General features: G+C 34.8%; 2 protein-coding genes and 1 long non-coding RNA gene across 3 annotated transcripts; all 3 read left to right on the forward strand.

Annotated features, from left to right (window-relative positions):
• Positions 1–10,669: 10,669 nt before the first annotated feature.
• On the forward strand, positions 10,670–13,987 carry LOC130990356 (G-type lectin S-receptor-like serine/threonine-protein kinase B120). The gene is made up of 5 exons (XM_057914576.1): positions 10,670–11,028; positions 12,051–12,261; positions 12,385–12,622; positions 12,729–12,879; positions 13,388–13,987. Exons 1-5 carry the CDS (start codon positions 10,846–10,848, stop codon positions 13,763–13,765), a joined length of 1,161 nt encoding a protein of 386 aa, XP_057770559.1. The 5' UTR covers positions 10,670–10,845; the 3' UTR covers positions 13,766–13,987.
• Positions 13,988–17,211: 3,224 nt separating this feature from the next.
• On the forward strand, positions 17,212–18,892 carry LOC130990357 (uncharacterized). The gene is made up of 2 exons (XR_009090943.1): positions 17,212–17,328; positions 18,741–18,892. It is a non-coding gene; the product is annotated as an uncharacterized LOC130990357 (long non-coding RNA).
• Positions 18,893–21,594: 2,702 nt separating this feature from the next.
• On the forward strand, positions 21,595–23,879 carry LOC130990358 (uncharacterized). Its single transcript, XM_057914577.1, has 3 exons — positions 21,595–21,681; positions 22,228–23,350; positions 23,450–23,879. Exons 2-3 carry the CDS (start codon positions 22,952–22,954, stop codon positions 23,678–23,680), a joined length of 630 nt encoding a protein of 209 aa, XP_057770560.1. The 5' UTR covers positions 21,595–21,681; positions 22,228–22,951; the 3' UTR covers positions 23,681–23,879.
• Positions 23,880–26,122: the final 2,243 nt, after the last annotated feature.

Here is a 26,122-nt window from a genome sequence, read left to right on the forward strand (position 1 = left end):
AATTTTAAGATTCAGATCCATATCCGTTTTCAAAACTGAGATTCCAGATCCAGATCCAGATTCGTCGGATCCAAAAAATTGAGATCCAGATCCGTAAAAACGGATATGGATCCACGGATTTGGATCGGGTCCAAGATCCACTGCCATCCCTATACGTGATATGACAATATACTCCATTATGGCTAAAATCAAACGGGTTGCAAAAACGACCATATGATGTAAATGTGCAAACATACATGATGAAAACTTTTTTCGAGTCGACGTGACAAAATTGCACGTACCTTTGGACCCATATGTGTTAAAAAAACACATGATTTTAACATCTTCCGTGTATAATACATCTACATAATTATATTACAACGTAGAACTCCATAATTATATAGTACCACATCTCTTATATATTTCCATGACACAACTCACTTTCAACACTAAAAAGAGGAAGCTTCTTTTTTTTTTTTTTCTTCAAATACAATTAATTGCACAACGAATGTAATAACTTACACATGAATACAGTGTTTTTGATTTCATACTCTAAATTACGATTTTCACCATAACCAACTCATATATATATATTTTTAAAAAATAAATTTGAGGGGCTTCAGCCAGCTCCTGCATTTACATTGAATAATGAAAAGGGATAAATCCAAATAGAAAAATTCACATTAAGTTTAGAAATAATCACTCTCGAATTAATGTCTTCCAGCACATCAAAGTGACACTCTATCGCTGAATTACATGTCCTCCCTATTAATTAATCTTAAGTCAAAAGGTAAGGAGACTGAATGTTATTTGAACAAGTTCAAGTTGAGTTTTCTTTAATACTAGTATGACCTTCCGTGCACAATATATTTTATCATTTAAAAATTTAAAATTATATAAAAATACCAAAATATCATTATTTATGTGTTAGATTAATTGGTAAAAAAAAATTATATTAATTTAAATATTAATATTTGATTTGAAGGAATGTATAATAACAAATATCAACTTAATAAGTATAATAGTTAAGGTTTCAATTTTTTTTAGTATAATAATTAAATTTAAATTATCAAGAAAATAATTTAAGTCAATCTCCTATTGAGCAAATTACTAAACCACTAATATAATAAACTTAATAGCTCACACTTAATATAAAATTTTCGTACTCTTAAATTTTCAAACTATATCATAAAAGTTAATATTTTAATAGTCCAAAACATAAAAAAAAAAAGTACAAACAATATAAAATTAAAAATGACAATAAATATATTTATACAAAATAAATAAATAAAACTAATTAAATAATTCATACACAAAACATAACTAAAAGTTAAATAAATATATATAATAATTTAAATTCTAATTGTTAGATATATAACTAATTTTACCTACAAATTTATATTTAAATTAATACAAATTTCACTTTTTAAAAAAAAATTAAAAGTTCTAAAATTAATCAATATAATGTCATTTTCCTCAATTGCATGAAAGATTACTACTATAACTTAAATGTATGTAAATTTAAAAATATACAATTAGACAATCATTTAAACTTTTTGGAAAAAGAATTGCATCTACTTATTTTTCCATCAACAAACGAATACCACATGAACAAACGAATACCACAATGATTACCCAGTTCGGTGATAACACACCTACGTTTGGGGGGCCACGCCCAGTTCAATCAGTTCACTAGTGATGATAAGAAATACAAAGGTCTTACACGCGAAGACTCGATCTTCCTAGCCTCTATTTCTTCCCAAACCTTCACCTGCGTGAACAACGAAGAGCAAGATAGAACTTACTCTTTATGAACGTAATTGCTGCACAATCCACGCTCAACACCAACCAACAATATCACTACAACACGTTGGAGCAATCGACAACACGAAAGAACTAACCCACGAACCACGCTTACTAAAGAAATAAGCAATAAACTAGAACATACTCAACACTAACTGTATGCTCTCAATATGCACGAAATTATTCTCTCTAAGAAGTAGAATATCAGTAATAGCAGCAGCCAAAAACGAATCCTCTTCCATTCCAATATATATGTAAACCCTAGGAAGAGATAGGTTGAGATAGGACTCTTGACGGGCTCTAGACTGCGGCCCATAAGAAGGTCCTCTTGCGGCTGCACAAAATAGGGTTCTCTGAAATCCTGGGTAGAAGAATTCTCATGCCAAAAGGAGATCCAAGAGAAACGAATCGCCAAGTATATCTTCAAACTTATCTTCAAAACCCGCAGGAAACAGACAGCAGAGTGTCTCAACAACGGAAGCAACTGATGAAGCAACAGTTCTGTCCAGTTTAGTAGATACACTTATTGTCTACACAATGACAATTAATTAGAGTATGAAAATGCTCTAACAATCGTTAAGTATTTAATTTTTATTTTATTTTTATTTCGCCAAGGTTGCCGAAAACTCGCCGGAAAATATAGATTGATTGAGAGAGTTGGGGGTTTTCCCCTCTGCCCATAGCCTGCGAGTCGTTATTGCTCATGAAATTGTGGAATCGACAGCTGCGCCGGTCAGGCAACCAAATCGAGCCACGTCTTAGAGAGCAAGAGGCAGTGGACACTTGTGAGCGTGAGTCGCGGTGGTCGACCTCGGGTTTTCTGTTAATGGCCCGTGAACCCTTCTTGCTCGTGAACCCTTCTGTTAATGGCCCATGAACCCTTTTCGCTGAGCTTTGAGATTTATCCCCCACCAGAGCAGATTAGGCGGAGATCGGCGTGCTGTGGAGCTTCGCCATCCTCGATTTGAATAGGCTTCATCTCAGTCGATTAGAGGTCAGAATTGGGGACCCTTAGGGCACGGCGGTGGATGGCTATTCGCCGCAGCACCGACTTTTGCCGGATAAGGCTGCGGCGTGGCTCGAACCTGTGTGGGAGCGTGTCAAGCGAAGGCGTTGCCGATTGGACGAAGCACCGGCCTTGCCGGAGTTCAGATAAGAAGGTGGTGATAGGTGTTGCCAAATTTTTGGATAGAATCGAGCGTTTTTCGCCGAGTTTTCGGTGATCTTGGCGAAAATAAATAAATAAATAAATACTTAACGGTGTTAAACGGTCGTTAGGGCGGAGGCGGTAATTGCACGAAATTAATTAGTTTGAGGGTTTAGTTGGCCCAACTTCGACTATAGGGATCTAAACGTGATAAGGGTCACCATGTTAGGAGCTTATTTGATACTTTTCCCTTTTTAATTTCATAGCTTTAGATTTTTATTGCTTTCCAGTTTTTAGAGCTTGGATTGAATTTCCACAAGATTGAAGATTCAAGTTGTTACAATTGTTTTACTTCCGGTTTTATACAATTCAATTTTTACAATTGCGTTCTTTTTAATTATGTTTCTGTTTTATTTTAATATGTCTGGCTAGTTTTCTTATCTGATTCTAGGGTTTGTAAATAGTTAATTGAATTCATGTGATTTATTTGTTAATACCTATTTGCCTTCCAGTTTATGATTCATAATTCCTGGTGCTTGAATTCGTGTGAATTATCTGATCAATAGTTTGCATGTGTAGATATTCGGTTTGTGACCTAGCGGAAATAACTGTTTAGCAGATTCAGGAATGTATGATATGATTTTAACCTTGAGACCTAGTGGAGATAGGTAGATCATAGGGAGCTATTCTTATGTGCTTTTGGGAGTTAGTAAATTTTCTTGAGACCTAGCGGAGATAGAAAATTTATTAATCTACGATCGTTGTTGCTCTAGCGAGAGTAATTGATTAATTAAGTGATCTCTCATCATAACTGGATTAAATTGGTTAATAGGATTAATAGGTTTATTATGTGGATTTAGTTAATGAAATTATTACCCTAGGATCAGTCGCTTTATCATTTGATTTTTATATCTGAATTTTTATTTGATTTGTTTAGTATTCATTTTATTAAATCTCTCATACAGTTTCTTTGCCTGAATATTACTGGAGTCTTATTTAGGATTACTTCGAGAAATTCGTTCATCAGTCCCTGAGGATACGATACTTGACTTGCTATTTATGCTATGATTACACCGTGTTAGTTGCGGTATTTTTATTGTTAATAAAATAGTGATCACTACTATGTTGGTGGGCCAGAGTATTTCAAAATGTGTGCATTCTTTGGACCTAAACGAATCAAGCATGAACCAAGCCGTGAGGTGATCTATGTCAGTTCCTCAATTCGAACACTAGTTCTTTCTGACGATGAGGATGTAACTTCTCCAGTCACAAAGGAACCGCAAAATGTTGTTCGCAAGCTTTGTCCAGAAGATGACGAATCTGGATTCAACCCCACCACTCCTGCTAAAACTGGACTTGGACACATGTTCTTGCACAGGCCTTTGCTCGAGCCGAACAACATGTTCCCATCATGCAAGCCATTACCGAGGATGATGAAGAAGAAAGGCATCCATAACGGTTCATCCGATGACAGCTCTTGCGCAAGTTCAAGCCCTTTCAAGTAGTTTGGATCTCAAAAGCGTTAATCTTTTATTTATTTTTTTTGCCACCAATTATGCTATCATATTTCCAATATTCATGTGGCTTATTTTGTAGTTGAAAGTATCTGAAACTTTTGTGGTAACGAAGCTTATTATGATGGAGATTAACATCTGAATTTCTTACATTTCAAAGCTATAATATTTTGTTGTTTCATCTCACCAACACAATATGCTGAATAACACCTAAAATGAAATTGACCAAATCCATATAATAAAGCAACATATCATTTGTTTCCCACAAACAAACAATAACATATTTGTCCCAACACCAAAGCAACTAGCTTGAACAAGGAAAAACAACATTCTGCCAAATTCATAAACTACTAACTACTAGATATAGAAATGCATTCAAAGTCCATGCAAGTTCATCAAAATATATAAGACTGCACCAAGCATAATATGTGTAAAGTCTTTGCCGAAAACCTTCACACCACTACCATCATAAATCACTTGAACCTTCCCCCAAGGAAACGCGTTGCATATGCCTCCTTCGCGTGTGCCGGCAGGCCGCGGAAAATCACGAAGCGCTCGACTTTGTCCTCGAGGAGCTCGCACTCATCGAATTTGTCATCCATAGTAAAGCCCGGGATGTCACCAAGCTGATCAAAGACCTCTTGCCTAGCCTTTCCCATGTCAAAGTCATACCCAATTCTATTAGCCAAGTTCTCCAGCCTCCGATCAGTGGTATGGTTGATCTCCCAAAGTACTTCACACAAACCACTCATATCATCCCGTTGCTTGCGTTTCCTGCCAACACCACCAGTTGTGGTTGTTCCCTTGCTGCTTTGGCCAACACTCTCTGCTACAGTTTCAAGGTCCGGAATGTCATCGAAGTTGACATGGTAATCAGACTCAGGAGTGTAATGCTCAGTGTTTTCATGGCGATGCATCTCATTGACTGCATCCATCAAATCCTCAGCTTGTTCTCCGGTTGTTCGGTCTTTACCGAAAGCCTCCTTCCAATCTTCTAGCATCGGCCATGGCTTGTATCTCATGAGCCTTGCATTGGGATCACACTGCATTTCACAAGACATAGCACCACAATTGAGGAAGTAAAATGAGAAACTGTAACAATATTGTTGAAGAAATTTGAAGATTACCTTCACTATTTGCTCCCACATTTCATTTGAGCAGTCAATCAAATAGTCAACATTGGTATTAAACCCAATGCCACTCGTGCTAACATTTGTGACAAGCTGTAGTAATTTTTTTTCCACGCACATATCTTTGAGTTTATGTGCGGGGCTCCCTTCAGATCTGTTTCTGGAAAAGCAACCTTCATCGCATCCTCAAGTTTTGTTAGATATCCCGCCCTAAACCCGTTGTTCGACTTCCACCCTTGAACCACCAACTCCTTCAACGAAGCGATTAGTATTTCCTCATCGTTACCTGTCCAACTCCTCCGTGTCTTATCGGTCTTATTCACACGGACAGAACATTGTTCAGTACTACCTGGGAATCATGCAAAGGTATTCAGTTCGAAGCAAACAAAAAACAAAATGAAATTTGCATGACAATATTATGGATTTGACATAGTATATACCACCAAAATCCATTCTGAATGTTTGGAATAACATCAAAGTTACAATAACAAATCAAACCAACAATCTCAGCGCCAACTTACAAATTCAATGAGAATCTCATGTAAATAAATATGAACATCGAATCATTAAGTACCGCAAAAACCTTTCCAAATGACTGGAAAAAATCGAAGTTACATTTATAAATCAAAGACAACAATATCAACGCCAGCGTACAGATGCAAAGGGATTCTTATTCAAATAAACATGAAAATCGAAACAATAAACCATCATAAAGCAGTGGATATGTCGATGGAAACAAAAGCAGACATCGTAGAGAAATATAACTAAAAAAATGGCGCAATCACGAACCTTGCTGCACCGAAGCCATCGTGCCTCAAAAGATCTCCAAATGAAAAGAAGAACATTAAATGCAGCTATCTTTGAACGTGAGACGTGCAGATATATGAAGATTTTAACTGATCTGGGGTTATATAATACCGCGAATTTGCAGACGTTTCACATTCTCCGCGGGCTTTTTTCAAAAGGATACGCTTGGTAATAAGCTAAAATAGCAAGGACAAAAAAAGGATATCATTTACTAAACCTGCAATTACTAAAGCCAATCAAACGTTGAGCATGCCATAAAAATAGGTTTAATGATTGCTACCAAATACACGCCTCATTTACCGTAACACGCCACGCAACATTAGTTTTCACTGGGTTAAGTTATGTGGACTTAAACCAACTAACTAATGAAACGAGCCCTTACTTTATAATGAATCATTTTCTCCACTCCTAATACACTTATCTAATATTTTATTCAACATTAGTACGCCCACTCGTGCGATGCACGGCCAACATCGAAATTGAATGATATTTAAATATTATATATATATATATATATATATATATATGCTACATAATAAATATAATTTAAATATAAGTTAATGCAAACATGAATCTAAAAAAAATAAAATTATCCACAACATAATCTCAAATTGAAAAAAATGAGAATTTGAAAATATTTAACTTTTCAATTTTTAAAATACCAATTAATTAATTTTAACTGATAATGTGTATAAATATATGGATCATCAAATATCAAAGTAATTATAAATGATAATAAGTATCATTATGTATCATATAATATTCTAAGATGTACAAAACTATTTATTTGCATACAGTTTAATAAATAAAATAAAATCAATAGATAAAAATAAAATAAGTTTGAGACTTTTAATTTCTATAACATTTTTATTTTAACTCTATTTCAAATATAATATATATTAAATTAAAGCTCTTGTCATAATTTTTAATTAAATATATATTGAATATTTTATCATTATTAAATTACAAATTTTAGAAGAAAAAAGAAGAAAACGAAAATAACAAAAATGAAATAGGACTATAAAAAAGCTAAAAAGGTTTTTAGAGTGGAAACGGTAGACAGGAGTATTTGCTAGTGGAAAGGAGAGTTTCTTTTAGTGGCAAATAATTAAAATATGAAATCATTGTGATAAGATTGAGGTAGCCAAAAAATAGGCCTAGTTAGTTTGAAATAAAAACTGATTTTCAAAATTTGCCGGTAACAATTTACTGTTGAATTGCTTCTTTATATATAACTAGTACTCTCATTCGTGCGATGCACGATGAACATTAAAATTAAATGATATGTTTAAATAAATTAGTATAAATAGATTAATTATAAAATTAAATAGTTTATATCAATTACATAATAAAAACCTGAATTTTCAACTCTGTATAAAATATTATAATAATTATAGTTATTAAATGATTTTAAATCATTTGATAATGAAAATTAACATTGTACATTATTATTATAGAGTATTACACATAATAGATAAATAAGCATTTTCATACATAAACCTAAATAAAAAAAATTGTAAAACTTTAACGGGAAGAAAGAAAATAAAATATTTTTGAAGTTTCCATAACTTATTCGTTTTAAATTCATTTTTGATGATTTTTATGCAATATCAAATATTTTTATGCAATATCAAATATTTCATCACGAACTTAAATTTAAGATGCATTTTTCTTCATAAATCAAATTTGATAATATTTAGAAAAAATAAATAAATTATATATATATCAAAATAGAGATAAAAATAATTAAAAATTGATGAAAGAAGAGAAAGAAAAAAAGGGGAAAAATATGGAGGGAAAAAACTCCTCTTTTATATATTATATAGATATAGATTACACATTCACCCAAAAAAATTCAATCATTAATTTCATAAAAGTATTATACCAAAATCTGTTTCTTAATAAATATAAATGTAATAAAATTATAATTATTAAATCAATAAAATGTACATACTTTGAAAAATAAAATACATTAAAAACAAACTACCGTAGATATTAATTAAATACACTAAAATAGCTAAAATTGTTAATTTTTTGAGTACATCGTGATGGTGGGTATTATATTAAGTTTATTTTAATAGGGGCGGCTGAGCGGAACACAAAACCCTAATTTCACAGACACAGAGATAAAAGGATCATGAAGAAGAGGGTGAAGAAATTGAAGAGGACGCAGAGCGATGGGTTCGTTTCTGGCGTAGACCGAAGGGTATTGATTCGTAAGTTGAAGGGATCCAACATTAATGTTAAGGAGCTGGAGTTGCTCATGGAAGAGGAAGGATATCGTTGAACGTGCTGCTCAACAAGCCAAGAGGATGAATGAGCTCTTTAGTCTGCATTACGATACTAATCAATGTATTGCTTTGCTCAGTTTTGCTATGTAGCTGTCACTTAACATTACCTATTTTTATATTTTCATTTGGCATTCTCTTGTTTGTTACTAGTTTTAGTATTGCATTCTCAAAGCTCCAGAGATACCCATATTTTTTTTGAGACTTGCAAAAAAAAAAAAATTAAGTTTATTTTAATATCATTGTTATGGTTTTATTTATAACCACGCTTATTTAAGTCCAAATTATATTGTTGAAATCCGTAATTAAATGGCTCAAAAATCTAAAGCCCAAATTTTTAAAAGTTTATTATAGTACTTAAGTTAACAATACAAAAACAAAAGTTAAAAACAGAAACTTGATAGAAAAAATAAAAATAAATACAATTATTACTCCTACTATAAAATAAGACGTAGTGCAACCCTAATTCATTTTACTCCAATGGTGCCGCGTTTTTCAGTTTTTACTTTTCATTTTGTTTTTGCATCTTTTTCTCTTTTCTGTATTTCTTCTTCTTCTTCTTCTTCTTCTTCTTCTTCTTCTTTTTTTATTATTATTTTTTTTATCTCTTCTTTATCAGCGGATTCATCTTTCCCATCGTCGAGTAAATTGTGCAGCACATTGATTTTGTCAGCCAATGTGTTCAATCTTTCGTCAACAAATTTCAGTGTTTCGTCGCTGTCTGAGGTGTTATTCGCAAAGACGATGATTTTTAAGCGCATGGATAAATGTTGCCTGACTTAATCGTCAGCTTCGTCAAGGATGGCGAGATTGGAGAGCAGAGTAAATGAAGAAAGGAAAAAAAAATCAAGAAGAAATCTTTAGGTAAAATGTGAATACTTGCGTTGTTTTTTGACAAAAGAAAATGAAAATCTAAATTTTCAGGCACCTTTTCTTTAATTTGATGTTTCAACTTTGGAATCGGCCTGTATTTGGTTGATTGACCTTTTAGGAAAATTATCTTTCTTTCTATTTTAGTTCAGATTTTTCTGTTGATTGAGTTATAAATGAATTATCTTTTTTTATTTTTTTTTAGAATGAGGAATTATCTTTTTGGATAAAGAAGATTTGGATGAAAGATAAACACACAGATTCATCAAAACAGACCACACGTTTATTTAAATTTTGAAAGAAAAAAACTGTAAAAAAATTGGTGGGAAAATATAAAATATTTTTAATTTTATATTTATATAAAATTAATACTAATTCAATTATTATACTTGTAAATATAATAAAATATTAAGTTTAATTGAATAGTTGTTGCCTTGGAAAAATAGACAAATTCCTTTCCATAAATCTTAAGAACACACATCAAAAGATCGAGTCAAATTCAACGTCAACATGGTTAGTTAATACTCCCTCCGTCCCACGAATCTTAACATGTTTTTCTTTTTGGGCCGTCTCGTGAATTTTGACACATTTCCATTTTAATAATGCTATTTGGACAAAATTTGTCCGGACAAAATATAGTTAAATACTTTATAAAATATATGTATTTAAAAAATTTGGTTCAAAATAAAATAGAATTTAGCTAGTTTTATTGTTTTCTTTATATTGTAGTAATTTTTTAATAATCTTTTTAATTATTATTATTTTTAAAGTACACAAATTACAAATAAAATAACAAAAAATAAAAAATATTAAAAAATTATGAAAAACTACAATATGGAGAAAACAACAAAACTAACTAAATTTTTAAAAACTTGAATCAAAATTTATAAATAAATTGATTTTTAAAAAAAAATTAACCTTTTTTTTGTTCGGATAAATTTTGTCCAAATAGCACTACTATTTCCATTTTGGGTAATAATTATTACATTCTCTATTCTACTTTATCACTTTTATTACTCTCTCTTTCTTACTTTATTAGTTTTATTACCTTCTCTCTCCTACTTTATCATTTTTATATTTTATTAGCTACACATTTAAAACACTAATCTACAACTCCTTAATCTCCGTGCGTAATTCAAACGTGTCAAAGGGAACGAAGGGAGTACTAATAATCTCAACGTCTTTGACCATTCTTTCTCTTGATCCTTTAATGAATTTGCATTGTAGCTTCCTCAAAGGAAACTTTAACCTGGATTTTAGTGTGGGGGTTTGGAGAAAGCCACCGCAGCTTTCTCTTTGATGCCTCTATGAGACTGTTTTCCGACATGTGTGGTTGTCTTCGCCGCCGGCTGAGCGCCACCGCCGCCGACGACTCCGCCGCCGAGGATACCTCCGGTTTGTTCTACAAGCTCGAGACGCTGCAAATAGCTACTAACTTCTTCTCCGAGCTGAACCAGCTCGGCCATGGCGGCTTCGGCCCCGTCTACAAGGTAATTTAAATCATACATAATTCGCTGGTTTTTGTTGGATCAGTGATTGAATTGTGTAGGTTATTAGGTTTTGTATTAAGGCGCATGATCTATTTCAAATTTGTGATGGAGATTAGTAACTGAAAACTTGTTTGAGTTCCACTTTCTACTTAGGGAAAGGGGCTGTTTCAATTATTATGTGTTACCAGTGGAATCAGGAACATGAGATGTCTTCAAGGATGGATCTAAATTTTCAGGACTTCATAGCATTGATCAATATCTTGAATTATAGCGGATTAAGTGTCATCTTAAGCCAAAAAGAAGAAGAAGGAAGTAACAGAGAGATAGGGAATTTTTACACTCTCTCCTCACCTAACTTAAGTTTCAGAAAATTGTTTTACTGAAAACATGTTATATCCTTCATGATTAACATCGTTTGCTAAGACATTGGAGCATCACCTAGAACAAAGTCATCTTCTGGTGGAAGAATGATATAGGACTGAATGTAGTATGGAACTCGAGGACATTTAGAGGGGCTTTTTGGGAATTCAAGCTCCGGTAAGATATGTGGCAGTGATACTAGTTATGCCCAGAAGTTATTTTAGAATATAAAATTTTTTTGGTAGGAGAAACTAACACTTTAAATGATCGAACTAGAGACCTTTGACCTCAGACATTAACCACTCTATCACTAGGCTATCATACGCACACAAGTTATTTTAGAATTGTGTGTGAAAATGTTCCTTCATTACGTGCTCAACCAACTCATTTTTCTAAGGTTCGTCATCACAAGAGTTTAATATACAGTTCCTTTTCTTAAGAAAAGATGTTCAGGACTTTTTGGAGACTCTATCTGTCATAATACTGCCTAAAAATCCTAGTAAATTTGGATATTCTGTTGAAATCACTGTAACCTATCACAATCTTTTATAAATCATCCTTAATATATCTTTTTAGCAACTATACACCACCAACTCAAGTATTATTTGGGAATGTTGTAGCCAACTTTTAATGTCTATGTCTTCATCTAATTGTTGTTTCAGGGATTGATGTCAAATGGTCAAGAAGTTGCTGTGAAAAAGTTATCCTTGGATTCAAGACAAGGGATTAGAGAATTCACAAACGAGGTGAAATTGTTGCTAAGGGTTCAGCATAAAAACTTAGTCATGTTGCTAGGATGCTGTGCGGAAGGACCTGAAAAGATGCTTATCTATGAATATTTGCCGAACAGGAGTCTCGACTACTTTCTTTTTGGTAGTTGACTTGATTCTATCTAATTACTTTTACGTGCACATATCATACAGGATATCAGATTTGATATGTACATGTCCTACATGGTACATTTGATACTGGGAATGATGCAAAGTTAATTTTCAGATAAGAAACAGTCAGCACTTCTGGATTGGACAAAACGATTCCATATAGTAAAAGGGATTGCACGAGGTCTTCTCTACTTGCATGAAGAGGCCCCTGAAAGGATAATTCATAGAGACATAAAATGCAGCAATATATTACTCGATGATCAGTTGAACCCAAAAATCTCAGATTTTGGTCTGGCAAGGTTGTTTCCAGGGGAAGAGACTCATTTGAACACATTCCGGATTTCTGGAACTCAGTAAGCAGAAATCCATCATCTGTCTCTTTCTTGTTTTGTCAAGTTCTGTTATTTTTCATGAGATTCCATTTCTCCATCTTGTTGAAATTAACTACACTTGATGCAGTGGTTATATGGCTCCAGAGTATGCAATACATGGATATCTATCTGTGAAGACCGATGTCTTTAGCTTTGGTGTTTTGCTTCTAGAGATTGTTACTGGAAGGAAAAATCATGATAAGTTGCTTGGTGCTGAAAGGGCGGACCTGTTGCATTATGTAAGTATATTGCTATCATAAAAGTGTGTAAAAAAATATACTACTAGTTTGCAAGTCTAAATGTCAAATGAGCTTTCTAAATATAGATTTAAATAAGTATTTAATCATTTTTTCTTAAAAAATAAATTAGTTGCTCTAAAACTAAAATATTGTTACTTATATTCATCCTTTTATACTAGGATAAATCAAGTTAATTATATGTATGTATAACTATTTAAAGTATAAAAGAATAAGTTATACCAAGTTAATAATTTAATATCATGCTTGCTCACAACTAACGAGCCGAGTAATGTCAAGTTTGACTGATTTAGTAACAAGCTCCACTAAATAAGCTCGAAAGAGTTTTTATATTATAGAGTTGAGATCTGAGTAACTCACGACTATCTTGGTTCATTTACAACCTCACTGAAAGGTGGTTGCTACTCTACTCTAGATGATTTTGCATGCTTGGGATTTGTGTAGTTTTTTGTTTAGAGCTATTGGATTCTAATGCTAGTTACCTATTTAGGCATGGAGATTATATCAAGCTGAGAAGTCATTAGAACTAGTTGATGAAAATCTCGACAAATATTCCCTAGAAGAAGCTGCAATATGCATTCAACTGGGGCTGTTATGCTGTCAAGCTAGTGTTACAGAAAGGCCAGATATGAATGCTGTCCATCTCATGCTATCGAGCGATTCTTTCACTATACCGAGGCCCGGGAAGCCCGGACTTCAAGGCCGCGTAGGCCGATGGACTACTACGACTTCTACTGCATTTACTAGCAACACCAATGGTAGCAGCACCCAAACTGCTGCTACTACCAAGGCGGAGACAACTAATGTTTTTGTTGAGGAATTCTCCAGAAATTCAATTTCTTATTCATCTATAGATGAAGGTAGATGAACTACTTTTTTAGATGTCATTGAAGGGTAAATAATATGTTCCTTGATTATTCTTGTTTTTTTAGTTTAGATTGTACAAAGCTGAGTATCTTGGAGTTCAGTTTCGTGGGTTCCGTCTATTCATCTTGTCTAATAATGTCATGTTAGTGTCTGAAGTTAACCTAATTTTGGAATATAAACTAGTACGCTAGAATTTTATGGAGTATACATGCAAATTTTGTGAGTAGTTGTCTTTTAACTAACTTATAGATTATTGTTTAGTTTGTGCATTTAGTATGTTATGTGTTATGTATATTGAAATTTCTATCTGTTAAATTAAATGGAACCACTTTTGGAAGGTGTGAAAAATAAATTGTGTAAAAGTCAGCGTTTTGAAAAGTAATTCTTTAAAAGTGTATCTTAGAATGGCATAGGCAAAAATCAGATTTAGTGCAAAGAATTGGTCAAGAATGATTCAAATATTTAAATTCAAATTTGTCTTCGTTTAGACCACTAAAAATATTGTTTTAATGAGACTCGACCCTTAGTCTGCTCTTTCTGTGCTTTCAAGGGTTTTTTTTTTTTTTGGTTTTTTTCTTTTCTTTTTTATATAAAATCGTCATTTAATAATAAGACCACTAAAAATATTGAGGAAATTTTATTAAGTAGCCACTTTTGCTTAAGTAATGATAAATAGCCCACAAATTTAAAGACATATACCGGTCACATTTTGGGGGTAAAGACAAACTTGTCTTGAATGAAAAGGTTATTCGTGTAGTTTTTTTCATAAATTTTATTTTTAAAATATAAATACATAAATTTTGTGCTTGTCTAATTTTTCCCCATATTAATACTGACATGTCCACCGAAGCTGCCTCCGTAGAGTGACCGGTCGACGGTCTTAATTACTTTTTTGAGTCATTTGTATTTAATTACACGAACTTTCAGCATTTTCTAATTTTTCTCATGAACTTCATATTTTTCTTATTTTTCCCACGAAAGTTATTTCCTCCATATTTCTCACTCAATTATAGAATTTTTGGATCCAAATATCATATTAAAGCTTTTCAATTTCTCAACGCTATAAAAATTTAAATTAACATTTTAATCATAACTAAGTGCAAACTCGTGGAGAAATATATCATGATAGAATTTTTGGATCCAAATATTATATTAAAGATTTTCAATTTCTCGACACAATAAAAAAAATTAAATTAATATTTTAACCATAACCAAAATTGCAACATAACCAATATAGAAACACAAACTAATTGACAAATATGAGGGAAATGATTTTTGTGGAAAAATCAGAAGAGTTTTAAGTTCGTGGAAAAATCAGAAGAATATTAAGTTCGTGAGAAAAAATAGAAAATGCTGAAAGTTTGTGTATTTATAGGTGAAGAATGAGGTGAAAGGGGGAGGGGGATGCATTAAAATTTAAATTTGAAATTCAATTTTGAAAAAAAAAATTGGGAAATGAGAATCTGCAGCACATGAAAATCGAGATGATTCCACGGTTCTCCTTGGTTTTTCCTATGGTTCCCAATTTGACCCGTGGAAATCGGCAGTTCTGGTTTAGATGCGGTTCCCGATGTGGTTCCGCACGATTCCGAACGAGGAACCAGCGGTTCGACACATTTGGAATCGGAATCGAACCGCCTAACCACGGTTACAGTTCCAGTTCCAGTTTGAAACCTTCACACAAGGTTCCGGTTCTAGAACAGTCCAAACCGATCTGGTTCAGTCGTTTGGTTCTTGGTTCTCGTTTTTTTAGCATCTCTAGTCTGGACTAGTCAGGTTCTGGGTCTGAGCGGGTCAAGTCTAGAACCAGAGTCAAAACCGTTACTTTGTAGCTCAATTGGTGATTAACGTTTTCCCGGGTTGATCCGGATGAAATCCGCCCATTGACATCTCTAGTGCATCACACGGGAGGTAGAGATGGCCAAAAAAAATCGGAACCGAGAATCGAAGTGGCAAACCGAACCGTTAGGGACGGTTTTGGAACTGGAACTGTGTGAGACGATTCCGAACTATAACCAAAACCTTGGTGAGGTGGTTTGGTTCCGGTTCTAAAGATCTGAAACCGGCAGTTCCCGATTCAAAATAGTAACCGAACAAGAGAGGACCGCAAAACCATGCAGAACCGGAACCGACAATTTCGAAGGTCCGAACCGCGAACCGTGGAATCGTCTCAGAAACCAAGGGGAACCGTAGAACCGTCTCGGACTGCGTGTAGTGTAGATTTTGATTTCCTAAAATATTTGACTAAATTTTAATTTCAAAATCAAATTTTAAATCATTTTCACCTCATTCTTCACCTATAAATACCCCACCCAATCCTCATTATTTCTCACACCAATCTCAAATCTACTTCTCTCTCTCTAAGCTTTCTAAATTCTATAGTTCTTGAGTTCTTGTTCTTTTGTTCTTTTGTTCTTAAGCTTTGAAGAAAGAAAGTTCTTCTTGCATTCTTGTTATTCTTGCTCTATTTATATATTTTTCTTCTTCTATTATCATGTATCTTCTTAATCCTCACAAATGGCTTCTTCCGGTTTAGGTTTTGGCTCTCGTCGTAATGTAATGATATGGGCAAAAGCTCTATTGATTATCAAGCTACCATTAGAAATAGACCACGAGGCTCTCGTTGTCTACGTGGTGTTGTTATTCGAAAAAATCCTCAAAAAGCAACATACCTTCCGACTTCTCAATTCCGAAAGGAGACAGGGGGGAAAGGGGACTTAATTAGTGCATGGCCAAATGACGTTGACATCTTAAATTGGTAGTCAATCAAGCAAAGATAATTCTCCATTCTCGTCATCATGGCCAAAGAGATATTTTTCGTCCCAGAATCAACGGTAGCGGTCAAGCAAGCTTTTAGCGAGGCAGGATACATGCTCAACGAACGAAGATCCCAAATGGCACCGCATAATCTTGAAGCCCAACTATTGCTCAAAGATCATACATTAGCCAAAGTAAGAGAGCAACAAACACAAATGAGAAGATTTGTTCCAAAAATACCCTATAACCACAACCGAAGTCGAAACCAACGATGCTTCAGAGTCATCTTAATGTACCGAAGGCGAAAACTTCGACAATGATTTTTTCTTCGACATGTAGAAGAATTCAAGATTATGCGGTGTCACCTAAGGTAAGACGAAGGTAAGAGAACTATATGGCTTTGATTCCTTCGGTATACGTAGGCAACTTAGGGCGCGTGTGGTAGCCTTTATGGGTTAATGCATTATAAACTTATCTTCATTTTAATAACAGAGTTTATGTTATTTTGTTTCAAGTGGTGTGTGTTTGGTGGGCACCACATGAACACACGACTATAAGCAAAATGTGTTTGGTGTATTCATATAAAATTGAGCTTATGTATTGAAATTATATTTTTAACCCTGCAATTTTCCCACAATGACCGAAATGTCCAAATTTTTCTTGGGCCTATTTTAGGGGGGGAAATTGATAGACCCCACTCATTAGCTATTGAGCGAGAAACCACAAAGGCAAGGAGGGAAAACGAAGCCAGTTCCATTTGCTTTGGGTAGAATCATCGAGCCAACGCAATGAATCCAATGCATTTGGGTGAGTTCTAACTCTCTTTTCGGTTCATTTAAGTTCGTTACTACGTTCGATTATGTTTTCACTCATTCAAAACCAAAGTTCATAGGGTTTTTTGGTCGGAATTGTACCTGAAAAAAATCCGGTGAGTATTGTTGCTGGAATGAACTTGTATTTCTATGGTTTTGTAACACCCCGATTTTTCGCTAGAATAATATTAGATTACTTTTTAGAATAATTGGTAGAAATTAAGGGAATTTGAATTTATTTGGACTTAAAATAAATTAGATTGACAATCAAGAAGTTGAATTATATATTGTTAATAATTATGATTTTATTTATCATAATTCTCAACGTTTTCATAATTATAATTAGTTTGAAGAGTTTTCAAACGCAAGTTTATAGACTCAAGAATTTTTGGAAATGATTGTACAAATAGAATTTTTGGAAATGATTGTACAAATAGTATATATATATATATATGTGTGTGTGTGTGTGTTAATAATTATTTTATTTATAATATATGTATATACGCATGTAATGTCTATGGCTAATTAAAGTTGTTAATTGATATGTATGCATATATATGCGTATAATATATAAAAGTATATATATGATAGTTATCAAATTGTGTTTCATTAAAATAATATGAATTGTTCTCTTTATATTCATGCATGAATTTACGTGGAAAGCTTTTAAAGCAATAACTAAGCATACCTATATAAATAGGCTGCTGACTAATCAAACCTATAGCCTATTGAAATTAGTATAAATAGTGGGTTTGGATGTTATTTTCGAGCACTGAGCTCTTAAAATTGAAAATAAGCTTTTGAAATGTGGTCGTTCAAGAGGATTGAGAATAATCGACAGAAAGTATCACAGCATTAAGGTGGGTTCTATTTTCCAAAGTATATTTGAGTTATTAAGCTCTGATGTAATTATATAAAATGTGGTATGTCCATGAAATGTTTTCACGTTCTCCCACTGTTTAATGCTCTTATGTTAACAATTGTGACTTTTAATAGGTCTAACACACCTATTAAAAGTTGTGCGCACGGTCTTAAGGTAGTGGATTGATCCCCACGAGCCTTATAGACGAAAGGAGGATTTTGGGTTCGCCCTTAATCCGGCTAGATGGTGTAGCTGACATGGGTTCGTCCCGGGGTCCCATCTAGTTAATGATGAATGAATGAATGATTACTTCCCAGGGGTCGCCCAGGGACTACGAATGAAATGATAAGGGTAACAGTGGTGCTACGGTATGGCGCGCGCAATGAATGAAAATGTTTTGTGATTATAGAAGTTAATTGTTTTATTTTAAAACCTTCTATAATTCACGTATGTGCATGGACTATCATATGAAATGATTATTTCAAAAATGCACGACCCACTGGGTACACTAGTACTCAGCCCACAAATCTTTTCAATCTTTTCAGGTTAGTAAGATGGTGGAGACGGAAGCAGCTGTGGCGGGTTGGCTGCAATATGTTGAAATAGCTAGCTATTATATTTTAAAAAAAATATGTCATATTTTTTAGTATGTAAAATGCTAGTTAAAGATTATATATATGATATTATTATTATGCAATAATTTATTTATCGCTCGATGGAGAGTGCATGTAGTCGGCCCCTCTTGGACGCTTGACCAAAGCCCTCATGATCATGTTGTGCTATGCCAATTTCATGAGTGAGCTGGCCGGTCAACTCCTTTTGGCGAGCTAGACTCGGTTACCCCATCATTTACTGCTTTATTAAAATTGTAATTAAATGTCCGATTGTTTAGCCGCACGTATTTGTAGACTGGTTCTAAACCACCAGCGTGCTGAGCCAAGCTTTCCGACTTTAATATTAAAAATGTTATAATACTTAGTCTAATTATACAACAACGATTACTATACATTAATATTCTTTAAGAATATTAACAAAAAGAGATGAACATATATATTATTATTATTATTATTATTATTATTATTATTATTATTATTATTATTATTATTATTATTATTATTATTATTATTATTATTATTATTATTATTATTATTATCCCCTTCTTTCCCGCTTCTTAAATCCAACCCCTAGTCATGTCCCGGCATTCGTGCCTTCCTTCGGGAATTGGGGCGTGACAGAGTGGTATCAGAGCAGGATCCTGTCGGATCTACGCTCCTAGTTTGGTACCCGATTAATATCATAGTAATATTTTTGGCTTTGAATTAATCAATAAATGAATAAAAAAAATAAATGTGATTGAATATATAAATGCGGCAACCCCAGCTAGCTATCTCTCCACCAAGGTATGTTATTTTTACAAAAAGCATGAATTAAAAAGTAGCATATGTTTAAAGATGCTTATTCGTAAAAGCGCACAAGAAATGATTTTTCAGGAAATATTTGATGAGTTCTATTTGAGTTTCTCACATGAGTTTCTCACAAGGAATGAATTATAAAATGCATAATTTATTATGCATTAAAGATAGCTTCAAAATGATGACTGATTCTTCCATGCATTATGGTTGGAAAATATGTGATTACTTTTATGACAAAAGAAAGTGATAAGAAAATGATATAATGAAATGATCCAAATGTTGCATTGGACGTAGTTATGTTAGCTGATAGAGAGACTTATTAAGGATATCTTTTATGACAGATGGCAACAAGAACCCGAGGTAGAAACAACGGAAACCCTGAGAATGATGAACTAGTTAATCATATCCCAATTCGAGATACCGAAAATATGTTCAGGAAACAACACCCTCCGACTTTTGATGGCCTAGGTGATCCTGTAGACGCCGAAAAATGGGTTAGAACGATAGAAAAAATCTTTACCTATATAAGGTGTAACGATAAAGAGAAGGTAATTTGTGCAAAATACCAAATGGTTGATGAGGCTGACTTCTGGTGGGAGTCAGTAGAAAGGACTATGACTCAAGCACAAAAGGACACTTTGACTTGGGAAGACTTCAAGGAAAAGCTGTTTGAAAAATTTATTCCAGAATGCTATAGGCAAAAGAGACAGAATGAGTTTTGGAATTTAAGGCAGGGAAAGAATACGGTAACAGAATATGATCGTCAATTTAATCGATTGTCAAGATACTATCCACAACTGGTGGATACTGATGAAAAGAAGGCGGACAAATTTAGAAAAGGACTGCATCCTGATATTGCAATATCATTGGTTAGTCAAGGAACACTAACCTATGCCCAATCACTAACAAGGGCTTTGAACATTGAGTCATTATTACCAAAAGAAAGAGAGAAGAAATCTATACAACAATTTGATGGAAATAGGGAAAAGAGAAAATGGGAAGCCGAATCGTTCGAAGAAGGAAATTCAAAAAGGAAATTTTTTAGAGAACCACCACCACAACAATCACAACAACAACAATCGCAGTTTCAGCAACAACTACGACAACCGCAGCAGCAAAACCAACAATACCCTCAACAGTGGGGATTTCAGGAACAAAAACCTGTGTGTCCCCAATGTCACAAACCTCACTTAGGAGAATGTCGGATGGGGACAAATGTTTGCTTTAAATGTGGAAGACCAGGACATATGGTTAAAGATTGCACCAATAGAAAAGAGTTAAAATAAACAACAACGAGCCCGGTCCCCGAATTGAGTGAACCAGGTACGCCAATTTCGAGGACGAAATTTTTATAAGGAGGGAGGGATGTAACACCCCGATTTTTCGCTAGAATAATATTAGATTACTTTTTAGAATAATTGGTAGAAATTAAGGGAATTTGAATTTATTTGGACTTAAAATAAATTAGATTGACAATCAAGAAGTTGAATTATATATTGTTAATAATTATGATTTTATTTATCATAATTCTCAACGTTTTCATAATTATAATTAGTTTGAAGAGTTTTCAAACGCAAGTTTATAGACTCAAGAATTTTTGGAAATAATTGTACAAATAGAATTCTAATATATATATATATATATATATATATATGTGTGTGTGTGTGTGTGTGTGTGTGTGTGTTAATAATTATTTTATTTATAATATATGTATATACGCATGTAATGTCTATGGCTAATTAAAGTTGTTAATTGATATGTATGCATATATATGCGTATAATATATAAAAGTATATATATGATAGTTATCAAATTGTGTTTCATTAAAATAATATGAATTGTTCTCTTTATATTCATGCATGAATTTACGTGGAAAGCTTTTAAAGCAATAACTAAGCATACCTATATAAATAGGCTGCTGACTAATCAAACCTATAGCCTATTGAAATTAGTATAAATAGTGGGTTTGGATGTTATTTTCGAGCACTGAGCTCTTAAAATTGAAAATAAGCTTTTGAAATGTGGTCGTTCAAGAGGATTGAGAATAATCGACAGAAAGTATCACAGCATTAAGGTGGGTTCTATTTTCCAAAGTATATTTGAGTTATTAAGCTCTGATGTAATTATATAAAATGTGGTATGTCCATGAAATGTTTTCACGTTCTCCCACTGTTTAATGCTCTTATGTAACAATTGTGACTTTTAATAGGTCTAACACACCTATTAAAAGTTGTGCGCACGGTCTTAAGGTAGTGGATTGATCCCCACGAGCCTTATAGACGAAAGGAGGATTTTGGGTTCGCCCTTAATCCGGCTAGATGGTGTAGCTGACATGGGTTCGTCCCGGGGTCCCATCTAGTTAATGATGAATGAATGAATGATTACTTCCCAGGGGTCGCCCAGGGACTACGAATGAAATGATAAGGGTAACAGTGGTGCTACGGTATGGCGCGCGCAATGAATGAAAATGTTTTGTGATTATAGAAGTTAATTGTTTTATTTTAAAACCTTCTATAATTCACGTATGTGCATGGACTATCATATGAAATGATTATTTCAAAAATGCACGACCCACTGGGTACACTAGTACTCAGCCCACAAATCTTTTCAATCTTTTCAGGTTAGTAAGATGGTGGAGACGGAAGCAGCTGTGGCGGGTTGGCTGCAATATGTTGAAATAGCTAGCTATTATATTTTAAAAAAAATATGTCATATATTTTGAGTATGTAAAATGCTAGTTAAAGATTATATATATGATATTATTATTATGCAATAATTTATTTATCGCTCGATGGAGAGTGCATGTAGTCGGCCCCTCTTGGACGCTTGACCAAAGCCCTCATGATCATGTTGTGCTATGCCAATTTCATGAGTGAGCTGGCCGGTCAACTCCTTTTGGCGAGCTAGACTCGGTTACCCCATCATTTACTGCTTTATTAAAATTGTAATTAAATGTCCGATTGTTTAGCCGCACGTATTTGTAGACTGGTTCTAAACCACCAGCGTGCTGAGCCAAGCTTTCCGACTTTAATATTAAAAATGTTATAATACTTAGTCTAATTATACAACAACGATTACTATACATTAATATTCTTTAAGAATATTAACAAAAAGAGATGAACATATATATATATTATTATTATTATTATTATTATTATTATTATTATTATTATTATTATTATTATTATTATTATTATCCCCTTCTTTCCCGCTTCTTAAATCCAACCCCTAGTCATGTCCCGGCATTCGTGCCTTCCTTCGGGAATTGGGGCGTGACAGGTTTTGAATTGGTGTTTTATTTTGGACTCTGTCACTTGTGATTTTGTTTATATTTTGCGAATCATATGTTACCGCACCTTTTTTATTTTTCACAAGGAAACGGAGAAGCAGGGAGTAGCAACATTTTCTGCGGGCGTGCAAACAAATCTGAGAAAACAAGGCGCAGCTGGACTTATAAGGAAGAGGAAGTACTCCTGGCCTCTCTCAAGGAGTTGGTTGCGAATGGCTGGAAAGCTAACAATGGATTCAGAGCAGGTTATCTGTCGAAGCTTGAATATGCAATGGGAAAGGCCTTTCCGGACACTGATCTAAAGGGAATGCCGCACATAAACTCAAAGATAAGTTCCTGGAAGAAGAGCTACAACTCTCTCATGTCGATGGTGCAGATCACTGGGGTTGGCTTTAGTTCAAATGGTACATTCATGATAGACTGCGATAATGATCAGTGGGACACCATCATGAAGGTACTGTGGTTCTAATCAATTATCTATGTGTGTGTAACATACTTTATAACTGACTGTGTATTGTCTTATAATTGTTGGGCATCTTGTTGGCTTGAGCAGAAGGATGCAAACGCAAAGGGGATGCATTACAAGGCGTGGCCTATGTTTGAAGCATGGAAGGAAGTGTTTGGCAAGGATAGGGCTACTGGCGAGCAGGCTGAGGATGTCATGGATGCATACAATGAGATGATACACAACAACAATGTTGCTGAGGCACGAGCAGAAGGTCACATCAACGATGAGCATGATGAAACAAACGTTGATACTGAGGCTGGTGATAGCACTTGTTAGAGTTCGAAGGCTGACAACAAAGTTGGAGTAAGAAGCAGGAAATGCAAAAATGATGATGATCTCAAAGATGTGTATGCATTTCTTGGTGAAATCATGAGCACTACCGGGCAAAGGCTGGAGATGATGTCAAGTAGGATTGGCTACAAATTCGATTTGGCTAAGGCGAGGAAAGAGGCTTATGAGTTTCTGAACAAGATGTCGGGACTTTCTGTAACAACCCGCTCTTTTATTATATTTAAATCCAGTAATACGATAATTATTATTTCATCTTTCAGTAAATCAAGCCCAGTAATTATTTATTATTTAAATTCAGCTTATGACACTGGATTATATTCTAATTGAAGCAGAGTCATTATTTTATTACTAAGTCAGTTAGCTTCGCGTGAGTAAAACCGCGATGAGAATTATTGAGTAAGCCAACAATTATTCATTTCAGATTCAAAACTGATTTAGCTAAGTCATGTTATTTATTAATCACAATAGAATTATTTTTCTAATTTTATTATTATTTCTTGAGTCGTGAATTTATTCCGGTTTATGAAGAATTAAATCTACGGATTTAATTTAGAATTTATTCTAGCTAAGAAAGGAAGCAGATATAGTTTCATAGAGTACTTTTGAATGAGACCAAGAAGAGAGTCTGGATACAAATAAACATAGATACGCACAGATCAAATCAATTACCCTCAATTATTTATACATATGTCTAAGATAAGATAAAGGAAAGAAAAAAAAATGGGCTGCTAAGGCACGCTCCTCCAACTCTCCACGCCTATACTGTACATCTATTGTACATCTTTTGACTCCAACTCTCCACGCCTATACTGTACATCTTTTTTACTCCAGCTCCAGCAGCATATTTGCAAAATATTCACACCGAACACCTTCACAGATTGAAAGCATATAACCTCCTCATACCCATTCCACACTTAAACGTTTTCATCATTCTCTGCCAAAGAAATTTTCAAGTATCAGTTAATTCTTGCTTCATTCAACACCAACGAGCAGTCCATAAACACCAAGCATCATTCAAGGTATTTCATGCCATCTCAGTCCACTATCTTCATATATGCATTTCACTTTCCTCACTTCATGTTTTAGAAATTCAGAAATATAGGATGAAGTTTATTACAGAGAAACATAGCAAAACACATATGCGTACATGATTAGCATTCAACAGAAATAGTTTAATTCATACATTGATACCTTTATACTGCCTTTGTACTTAAAACCAAGTCATGAGAATTTCCATCAGCAACAAAACGAATTGAAATACAATAGTAGAGAGATAGAACAATAACTTAGCTTTTAGAAAGGCATCGAACGCGGCCCTGCACAGTCGAGCCGCAACAACGGCAACTTCCTCGGCCTCATCGGAGCCCGAGAACGACAGCAGCGACTCGCGGGGCTACTGCCCTGTTCAGTCGGACCGAGAGACGTCAAGTGACGGCGACTCGCGAGGCTCCAGTTGGCGACGGTGGCGGCGGACTCCTCGACGAACAGCAACAGTCGCCGGACGCTCCACGAACAGCAGCAGTCGGCGGAGCTCTGCAAAAGGAGAAGCAGCAGCCGCGACTCCGGGCGAGCAGCAGCAGTTCCAGGCGGCTGAGCGGGATGGCGTGGCCGAAGGCCTAGCGCCGCTGGTCGCGACCCAGACCAGAAAACAGCAGCAGACGGCAGCGAACTCGCCGGAATCCAGTTGCAGTCGGCGGCGGACTCCAGCGGCTCACTCCAGCGGCTCCCAGTCGACGGTGCTCGCCGGAATCCAGTTGCAGCGGCGGCGGATTCCTCGGCTGAATACAGATCGAGAGAGAGAGAGAACCGAAGGGAGCGTTTGATTTAGGAGAGATTAGAGAGAGAGAGAGGATAAGGAGGAAGAGGCAGGTGCGGCCACGCCGGACCTAGGCACAGCGACAGCCAACGCCGGTCGGAGCAGAGAAGGAGCTCGACTGATTTTGAGGAAGGACTCGACTGGATCGAGAGAGAGAGAGAGAGAGAGATGTGAGCAGCATTCCTTTCTTGATTTTAGAGAGAGTTTCGATCTTGATAATTAAGAGAGAGGGGGAATGTTCTACTTTAATAAAGAAAAGGGAGATGTTGAGTGGTGTGAATTATTGAGAAATATTAGAGAGAGAGAGAAACCGATTGGTTAGGGATGGGGAGGATTTTGGGCTTTTATTTTTCTTGGGCCTGGTTCAGTTTATTTGTTGGGCCGAATACTAATTCATTGGGTCATCTTTTCTTTTATTCTATGTGGGCCGAATTTCTTTAATTCTATTGGGCCTGTTTCAGATTTGTTTAGTTCAGCCCATGTCACGACCGCACTTGCTAAGGATAGCAAATTCGGGGAAACCGCGACTAAGGGAGGGAATTTAGGAGCGGGAGTAAGAAAGGGGCATATTCGGTTTCTTGATGACTCGACTTGTATAAGGAAATCAATCG

The sequence above is a fragment of the Salvia miltiorrhiza genome, chromosome 6, assembly GCF_028751815.1.
Source record: "Salvia miltiorrhiza cultivar Shanhuang (shh) chromosome 6, IMPLAD_Smil_shh, whole genome shotgun sequence".
In the NCBI taxonomy this organism is placed as follows: domain Eukaryota; kingdom Viridiplantae; phylum Streptophyta; class Magnoliopsida; order Lamiales; family Lamiaceae; genus Salvia; species Salvia miltiorrhiza.